This window comes from Teleopsis dalmanni, chromosome 1 (assembly GCF_002237135.1).
Source record: "Teleopsis dalmanni isolate 2A chromosome 1, ASM223713v2, whole genome shotgun sequence".
Taxonomy (NCBI): Eukaryota; Metazoa; Arthropoda; class Insecta; order Diptera; family Diopsidae; genus Teleopsis; species Teleopsis dalmanni.
This window is the reverse complement of record NC_051846.1, coordinates 41,176,582-41,186,624: the sequence shown is the minus strand read 5'-3', so window position 1 is coordinate 41,186,624 and position 10,043 is coordinate 41,176,582. Positions and strand designations below refer to the sequence as shown.

Below are 10,043 nucleotides of genomic sequence, written 5' to 3'. Positions count from 1 at the left end.
TTTGGTGTTACTATTATTTCTTTTATTATTTAACCAACTATATCTCTATAAGATTTTGAGCCCAAAAGGATACGGCTTTGATATTAATACTAACATGCTCCTTACTTATTTATAATTTTTCTAAAAACTTGCTCTACCTACTCCATTTCACCGATCACCATACCAATAATCGCGTATATGCTTGATGTCTTGTGGTTTAATAAATATTATGTTTCTAAACAACTTGTTTTTATACAAACTTAAATAAAATAAAACAGTTTTTTGTTGATTTGATTTTAGCATTAATTTTAAATTCTTAATTCCTAAACACAATTAAATTATATTATTAGACTTTTCTTTTTTTCATGATTACTGGAAAACCATTATATGAACGAAGTATGAATGCATATTCAATTTGGATACTTTCCTTACTTGGTAGTAACTCAAAAGTTGATACAACTTTTGCCAAAATCATTTTCATTTCCAACATTGCGAACTTTTGTCCAATACAGTTTCTGGGTCCAGCACTAAAAGGCAAATAAACAAATGCAGATTCCATTTTCATGTTCTCAAATCGTTCAGGTATAAATTCTTCTGGATTCTCATAAATATCCGGATCACGCATTGTATTAAAAAAGTCAGCGACAAACTCTGTAGTCGCTGGTAATACACCATCGCCAATCTTTGAATGAGCTGAAATATTTTCATATTATTTTATATTTTAATGAAAATTCAAAGTAAGATATATAAATTTTATTTTATTTACTTACTATATTTAAAGTCTGCATTTATTTTCCTCGCAATTATCGGTACTGATGGATATAAACGTAGTGTCTCCTTAATAACATATTCAGTATACTTTAATTTGTTAAGATCTTGGATTTTAATAGAATTGCTACTACTAAAATTTATAACTTCATTAACTTCTGTCAAAATTTTTTCCTGCACTCGTGGGTGTCGAGATATTTCGAATAATGCGAAACAAATTGCCGATGTTGTTGTGTCATGTCCCTCAAACGTAAATGTATCGATTTCCTCACGAATATCCTCATTCGTTAATGGAATTCCATCAACATTGGATTGAAGTAACAAGTCCAAGAGAGCTTTTCGCTTTTTGGTACCAATCATCTCATCGTCTTCGTTTGATTTTTCTTCAGTGGATTGAGACAAGTCTATTTCCAATTCATGACGACGTTTTTCAATTATTTGTGTAGAAAAGTTTTTTAAAAGTCTTGTTAATTTTATTTGTCTTAGCTTTAAATGTGGACAACACAACGAAAATATCAATTCACTCTGATATGGCAGTTTTAACGAACGCCAAGCTATTAAATCAGTAATCCTGTAATTTTAAAACCAAATCTTATTAAATTATTTTTGATAAAAATGCTTGGCTTCTTTACTCTTTGACAGCATTTGCATATTCAACGCATTTATCCGTTTGTGCATATATTTTTGTACCTAACGCACTTTCTAAAATATGGGGAAGGATATTATATTTTATAATGATATTTTTTTCTTATTACCTGCAAAAATATCTAGAGATGCTGCACATATAAATGGTTGAATATTGAAACTCTTCACACCATCAGCTTTAGTTGCCAAACGGTCTAAAAGTATAGTACTTTGTTGATCGAAAACTTTTACAAATTCCTCCAAAATCTTAAAATGAAATGCTGGAGTGATAATTTTACGCCGTGCAAACCATTTTCTACCATCGCTAAGAAGTAAACCAACGCCGAGCCAATCTTTCAAAAAGTCATAAATTTGCAGTTTAGTTATGGTCTGATTGCTGGATAAAACTTGTTCGATCATCTCCACATCTTTGCATATAACAAAAAGTCGATGAAAAACCCAACCGTGTACAACTTTTCCAGAATTTACATAGTATCTTCGAACGGCAGTCAAAATATCTACAGTAATTTTGATTATTATCTATGATATGACCATTAACAAAAATTTAGTAATTCACACACCCATTTGACTGAACCTGAAAAATATTGAAACCGTGCCGAATATCGGATATATATCTAAACTTGGAACATTGCGCATTAGTAAATATCTTCTCCTGTTGTAGAAATGTATAAAAACTGCCATTGAGAGCAAAATTATAACGAGCGTCAGTAAAATCATTTTTGCGATCAAGTAACAACCGTAAATGTTCTAGAAAACTAAAATTGATGAAATTGCTTTTAACTATTTATGTACTCAGGAATTGCTTCAGTGCAAAAATCTAATCATTATTTAATAACTTTATAGAATAAGATTAATTCAATAATTACGAGGCTGTTATATTACAAATCATATGGCAATTCATTAATATTTAATTTTAAATAATTCAGGTAATGCAGGGTAATTCAGGTTAGCTGCAGCAATTCAAAATTCTGAACTCGAATATTTGGACTTAAATATCAATGGACCAACTGATGAAAATGTTAGAGAATAAATTTCTCATGCCTACTTCATATATAATGCATAATGGCTCCGTCACTATTGATGAAGAAACCCCAGAAATGTGACGTACAAAATCTCTTTTCATTTACGTAGACGACCTTTCTTAAACACATCAATACTATAGATAGTGTTGTTGAGTGCCTACAAGATGTCCCATATCGGTCGAACGAAAACACTTGCTTTTGATAATGTACAGACATCTATGCAGTTGAAAAAAAATGCAGAACACTGTCTCAGCTACTTTGTATTTATTAGAAATTTTACTATTCATATGAATCTTTTTGAACCATGAAATTGATAATAGCTTCTTTTTTTCTCATATTACACAGTTTGCAGTTACTGTTGTTCTTGATAATGTTAATTCGGGTCTTGCTAGGAATATTAAGGACATGTTGGCTGCGTTTATCATGTTTTCGAAATACTTTCTCATATTTAGAATATAATACAATAGCTCGTAAGTGGATCTATTACCGCCGTTAATCCGTTGATTACTACGTATCTGTCTCTAGTAATCGTACTGCTTCTGTTTGCACAACGCTTAATAGGTATTGTTTGCTTCGTACCCTGTATATCACTATTTTAAGTTCTTTAAGTTTAAGTTCTTGTTAAAAGTAGTTATAATTTTTAATTGTTTAGTTATTATTATTATTTTATAATGTAACAATAATATTGTTGTTACAATTGATCTTGCAAGCCATAATGCTACACTTAATTAATTTCACTTTTTGTACATAACGGCACTTCGGACGTGAATAATTTTCTTTAATGAAGTTTACAAGTATACAATATACTTTGGAACCTAGAAATGTAAGAAAAACTACAAACAAAATTCACATAGTCACTTTACTAGTGTAAATGAATTCAAATAAAAACAATTTAATTAATGATAATAAAAACAAGAAAACAACAAGAAAACAATACAACAATATGTAATATTAAATTTTGACCCCATTTTTTTTATTTTCTGTAATAATTTACAGTGCTTTTTTAAGTATTTAGTTAGTAGTAATTAATGTATAAAATAGTTGTTACCTTATTGCGAGTGCAGTTTATGGAAATATTCTATATCGCATTATTGTTTTAAGTCAATTAATATCGATTAATTTGAGACTTGATCTATCTTTGAGCTCAAATCGGTTTAGAAATTTTAATGACTTAACATTGATCAACTATTTGTTCTGTCTTGTATTACAAATATTAAAAACCATAATACATTTTCTCTACGAATGGCCGTCTTTGGCGTCCAGTTGATATAGGTTCTTAGGAAGATACCTCTTTATCAGACTGTTCATCGGTGAAGACGAAAGACCTATTAAATTAAGTGATTTCAGCGGGACGTATTTAGTCTTAACTCTTCTATACTAGGGTTCTTGCAAGAAATGTGTTGACAAAAAATCGCTAATTAAGGAACATGGAATTTATCTAAGACCTTCCACTGTAACCAACCCACCAACTATTACAAATATTATAGAAGTGTATACATAACAATTTTTCTTAACAGTTCAACTAGTTAGTTACAAGAGAAATAACGTGCTGTCTATCTTTGATGTTATCATAAATATATTTGTTAAGAGATGTTTAAAACCCCTACTTTAAGTAAATGACAATCTGATATGACCGATGAGGTCATCTATCACTCTGTCAAGTTTTTCTGTTTCTGCAATTTAAATAGACTTTCAAATGTTAAAGTTTTTATGCAATTGAAGAGATAAAGCTAGCTTATGGTCATATTAAAGCTACAGTGGTATAATAAAAGTGGATACCTTTAATTAGAAGAGAATGAAATAAATAGCAATGAGTACATAAATTCATAAAAAAGATTTTAGTTTCTTTTTATATCATATAAATATGAGTCATAATTATAAGGCAAACACTAATTACATTTATTTTATTATGCAGAAAAATATTATTAACATTACACTGTATGTATTAGTATTTAACTATCCGAATACGACAATATAACAATAGTTTATAGTGGTATATACATTATTAATTTTTTATAATGTCAGAAAAAATACATTTTTTTTGTTTCGTTTTTCCTTTCCGAGCTGTACAGGACATGCAACTTTTCGTTATTGATTGTTTTAGATTCATAATTGACCAAAAGTTAGCAATATAAACTATCTGCAAAAAATCAGAACATTAAAAAGATTTGGCTGAATTATTTTTGTAAATGATATTGAGGAATATTTGTTTTTTTATATATAAGTTGATTTTATTAATCCAAATATATTTAAAGAGAGAATGTTGAATAATAAAGTTTTATATATAAAGCCAGATTTCGATTGCTGACATTTTGAAATCAGTATTTTCATCTCTACATTTCATGAAAATGATTTCATATTTTCAAAGTATCAGGAGTTTGTAATATGATTGTAAACAAAATTGAATGAAGATAATTGTATTTATACTTTTATTGTTAATTAAAATTTAGTGTAACTTCAACACTCACGTATGATCCAATTTAAGCAGACTGCCAGGTGTGAAATTAAGAAGAAACCTAATAATGAAATAACATCATGAAACGTACCCAAAAACGAAACTCTCCCAGAATCGGTTTATTCACAGATTTCAAAGGTTTAGAAAAAGGGTCATACGACGGAGGATATTTATACCTACAAAATATTTACAAAATTATTTAAAATTTTGAATGTAACAATATATTTATTATTAAAATGTTTTCCTTCAAAATACTAAACGACTTTTTGCTTTTAAATGTAAAGTCTAGGACTAAACTGGGCTGTAAATGTAACGAACTATACGAATAAATGATTACCTGATATGATTATTTCTCTACACACAGCTTAGGCAAAAACTTTTGTTAATAGTCCCGTTTACGGATGAATTCGCCTACTTATGTATATTGGACATTCTAAATTTTTTGAAGCTTACAAATATCCCTTTGAATAGTTATAATTAATTATTAGAAAAAATTGAAATAAATTATTATTTGCTAGGTCAAAAGACAAGTGTGTTATGTTTTACCATGACATTTTGACCTATCGGGTCACCCAAAAATATTTATAATACATATTTATAATGATAGATATGCTTTCAAGATTTTATCACAAGTATCGTGCTCTACAGATCGAACTGACTTCTCACCAAATTTTGAGTTTGAAACTTATGTATTATATTATTTAATATTTAAATATATTAGGTACACATTAATTGATAACATTTTTCTAGTTTTACTCATTTCTCAGATAGTACTTTTTAGTACTACAATAAACCAGCTAAGTAATGTTTAGGGTACTTACGTGAAGAGTTTCGATATGTCGTTGAGTCTATTTAGGATAAATCTTAAATTGATTAAATTAAGAAACTTATATATAAAAAAGAAAATATTTCTTTTTCTCTCCGCAGCATTTTTCCTATAATGTTGATAAAAGCAAACAAGAGATATTATATTTTTAACTTATCATTTAACGCATAAATTAAAAAAATTTGTATTTCTAAAGAATTTACGTGTATGAAATTGTGGTTGAAAGCAGAGCCACAGGTGCCGTTAAACAACAGCTTTGATTGATACTCCTATCAAGGGATTTTGATAATTTTTTAGATTTGAAACAAATTAATCATAAAAATTTGAATTTTTTTATTATCATGTTGAATACCTTCAACAAGCCGGATTGGGATTGCACTTTATTTTAATTGATTGTATGGTAGTGATTGACGTTGGGATTCCTTCTATATGAGTTTTTATTGTTTTAGTTGTAAAAGAAAATAAATCTGATAGAATTCAATTAATCAATCAATCATGTTTGATTTACCTATAATACATAATGTAAAATTTCAGAAAAATATTGCAAATAATTCAAAAGATTTTAACAATTGTAACATATTTAATATTACATAAAACATTGTTGTTAAATTTAAAATTTAATTTATTAGTTTTCTATTATTTTAGGAAAGAAAAAGAAGAAAATTTTTTTTTTGTAAGAAAAATAATTACAGAAACGTTTATTAAGTGGAATGTATTTAGTGTTATAGAAAATATAATTTTCAAATTTAAAATGGTATTTTTTTATTAGGAATAATAATTAAATAAGTCTTAATAGTTGAAATATTAATAACATTATGCAAGATTTTATTATTAAAGAAAACAATTTTTAAATTGAAAATAGTATTTTGTTTTATTTGAAAGAGACAAAATATCATACAATAAAGATTGTTATTGTATGTTGTTTAAATGTTGTATACTGTTTATTTTATTGTTTATTATTTATAACTAAATTTGGTCACCGATTGCAGTATAAATATCCCTATTACTCGTTTCCACAATCAATGCTAATAAAAATTCGCCATGGGCAGGAACTCTATTAAAATTTGAAACATTGACGATATTTGTAACAATATTTGTATATACATAACAAACGAATAGTATTAGAATTTAACAATTAAAAATAATTATATTTAATTAATTCAGTTATTCTACAAGTGCTTTATAATTTCGTTTTAATTTAACACAGCAAGTGTATTTGTTAATGAACTTTCACAGTAAATGTACGGCTTTGGATAAGTTAACTAATGAACACTTGTAGCGAAACAGATTTTTCGGATAGCTATAATTTTTGCTGGGGTATCTTCAGCCGCTATTCAGAGTCGCTACAATAAATTTCTATTCGCGAGGACAGGACTTCTCAAAAGAAAGATGTTATGTTCAATTTAAAAAAAACAGATAGTTTATTAACAATTATATTATTTTTCGCAATTAACAAAAGTATTTAAAAAAAAATTATTTATTTTAAATAAGATAATTATAATTATAATTATAACTAGATATATAACTTGATGACCATGCTGATGATGCCAGTTGGTCCTTTGAAATTCACATCATTTGTCTTGTAATCGTTGATGATGCATTTGTTGTTTTTGGGATTAGTTGATGATGCCGGTTGTCTTTTGAACCTTTCTGTGTTTAATACGCGACTGTTGGAAAAAGGGATTAGCAAAAAATGTGTTTTGTATGTATTGAATATATATATAATGATCTTCAGTGCGTTGGCTTAAGACCGCCGTTGCACTATAAAATCACAATATAGCTTCTTTGTAAAATTGCACCCAAAAAAGGCGCTTTACATATAGTAAGTTAAAAAAATATGCACAACAGATGTCTCTACAAAAAGAATAGCTTTGAAACAAAAATAGGCAAGCTCAAAGATTAACTTTCAATTCGTTGAACTTGTGTTTCCAATAAAGCTTAGTTTAATAGCTCGTTCTAATTTAAAGGCACGGCAAGTGCTTTGGTTGGTGTCACTAATTAAATAATAATAAGTGACAAAACCTGGAATTTGAGCATTGAAAGTTTGTGCAGCCTTTGCTATTTGTGGATAAACACGATTAGTCATCGCTTCTAATTCGACAGGCACGAGTTCTAAGCCTGGCACTTGCAGTCCAAACAAATTATATACGGACTATAAACTAATTAAATAAAATTCGATTATTTCCATAGACCACTGATGAAGAGTACTTGGCAATACTCGAAATAGCATTGTATGGTCAGCCAAATTTCAATAAATTAAAAATAAAAAATTTTTGTCTTTGTCCTTTCTTTGCTATTCGAATCCGCCCACAATATATATATTTTTTTCTTATTAATTTTATAAATATAATAATAAATAATTTATAAATAAATTACTATTTATTTATTTAAATAAATTTACGCGAATAAACAAAAATGATATGTTATATTATTATTTTATTGATACATATTTATCTATTTATTATAAAAATATTATATTGTGATTCCAGATTACTTCACGTGTTGCAGTTGTGCACAAGCTGGGACTGGGGTAGGTTGCTTATCATTCAATATTAAATAAAAATTAATCAATCTGAGCTTCAAATTTGGCAAAGATTGACTTCAATCATTCGTACTTGAAATCTCAAAAATTAATTAAGTTAAAAACAAGAAATAATTTTAAGACAGCTATATGGTAGATCATAAACTTAATTAATTCGAATTACTATTCACTACTATTCGAAACCGCTTTATTAAATACAATCGTTTTTGTTAAATAATATGGTTGCGATCATTATAACTGACGTTAAAATCAATTTTAATGTAGATAATAACTTAGAAGGAATCGAATAGAAAAAATTGTTTAGTTAATTTATTAAAAGATGGCTGACCATACCTTCTGCTCAAAAAGTACTCGGATTTTGTAAATAAAACACACAAATTCAAAATATGCTCCTTCTGAAACGATACACATATGCCAACACAACCCAATCTTCCATACACTTTTCGTAGACCAGTGAAGGTATGTCTTTTAGTTCCTTCGGCGAATTCTCTTTTACTGTGTTTGATCAAAAAATAGCGTATAACAAGAATTTTCCATAGTAAAAATCGCTAAATGCATTTGAGGTAGTCTTAAATTAACATTAATAACTGCTGTAAACAAACTAACAAATTTGTGCCATATGTCAAGAAAGGGTGTACCAACATAACAAAAAAAAATTTTGAAAAAGGTCAATTACTTAAGGAATAATTAACAAACAACAAAATCCGGATACTTTTTGAGCAGAAGGTACAACGCTGTTTCAAGTATTAGTTTATAGTCCGTATATAATTTGTTTAAAAGTTTTGTCAAATAGTTTTTTATTTTATAATTGACCAATTAGTCCTGGTCAAAAACAAAATTATTTAAAAAAAAATTTATTTAGATTTTTTTAAATTTAAAACCACAAAATAAAAAATCCTAGTCATATGGTATATTATACTTCTCCACAGTTCTACAAGTTTCCATTTGTACGTTTTCATTATTTTAACTAATTTTATTTACAGAAATATCAAAACCTTAATAAAAATTCAAAAGAACGCTAATCGAAACCATACACCTCTCTAGAATATATTAGGAAGAATGTGTTTCGTAAGCGCCATAAATTGGACGTACCTGCAACATGCGATGAACCATATAGCATTTGAATTTTTAATGAAGTCAGGATGAGGGTAACAAAACATTGATGCACCTGAACAAGTCTTACTGTTGGAATGCATAACGGACAATGTCAACTGGAATTGGTGCAATTGTGTTAAAACTCTATAAATACGAAAGTACATAAGTACAATAAAAACAACAACAAAGTACAACAATAATGGTAACAATCTAATCCAGTTATTGCATTTTAAATGTGCTACTACGGAAGGCAGACAGGCGGCAGAACATGCCTGGGGATTTGCAATGATTTAATTTCAACATTCGTATTCGTTAGTTTGTTAGTTTGTTAGAAAATAAAATTTGCAGCAAATGTAGAAAATTAAATTAAATTAAAATAACAAATATATATATATAGTGTTAATATTTATTGTAAGATATTTCATTAAGCTTCATATAGTAAAATATTCATATATTTTTATATTTATTTACATCCATATAGATACATAACATATAATATAAATAGAATTTTTAATTTTCATTTCAACAACTTTTTGATTGTAAAAACTATAAAAATTTTTACATTTTACATTTAAATATAATGAAAGTAAAAATTTCTTCAAAATAATTCATAGCAGTAAGTATTTATTATGGTATCTGCAATACTGTAACCGTATGTATATGTTGCACACACTAAACTGTTTAACCAAATATCCTTACGTATTTACACAG

General features: G+C 27.6%; 1 protein-coding gene across 1 annotated transcript in view; it reads right to left on the bottom strand.

The window, feature by feature from the left end:
- Positions 1–325: 325 nt before the first annotated feature.
- LOC119680056 (cytochrome P450 4d8-like) overlaps positions 326–10,043 on the bottom strand; it is a 29,839-nt gene continuing 20,121 nt past the window's right edge. The window contains exons 2-10 of the mRNA XM_038092688.1: positions 9,938–10,026; positions 8,401–8,439; positions 7,222–7,362; positions 4,961–5,045; positions 1,953–2,139; positions 1,503–1,889; positions 1,380–1,449; positions 750–1,318; positions 326–672 (exon numbers count right to left, since the gene is read on the bottom strand). Coding sequence (XP_037948616.1) covers positions 326–672; positions 750–1,318; positions 1,380–1,449; positions 1,503–1,889; positions 1,953–2,139; positions 4,961–5,045; positions 7,222–7,362; positions 8,401–8,439; positions 9,938–10,026 — 1,914 coding nt within the window. The remainder of the gene's footprint in view (positions 673–749; positions 1,319–1,379; positions 1,450–1,502; positions 1,890–1,952; positions 2,140–4,960; positions 5,046–7,221; positions 7,363–8,400; positions 8,440–9,937; positions 10,027–10,043) is intronic.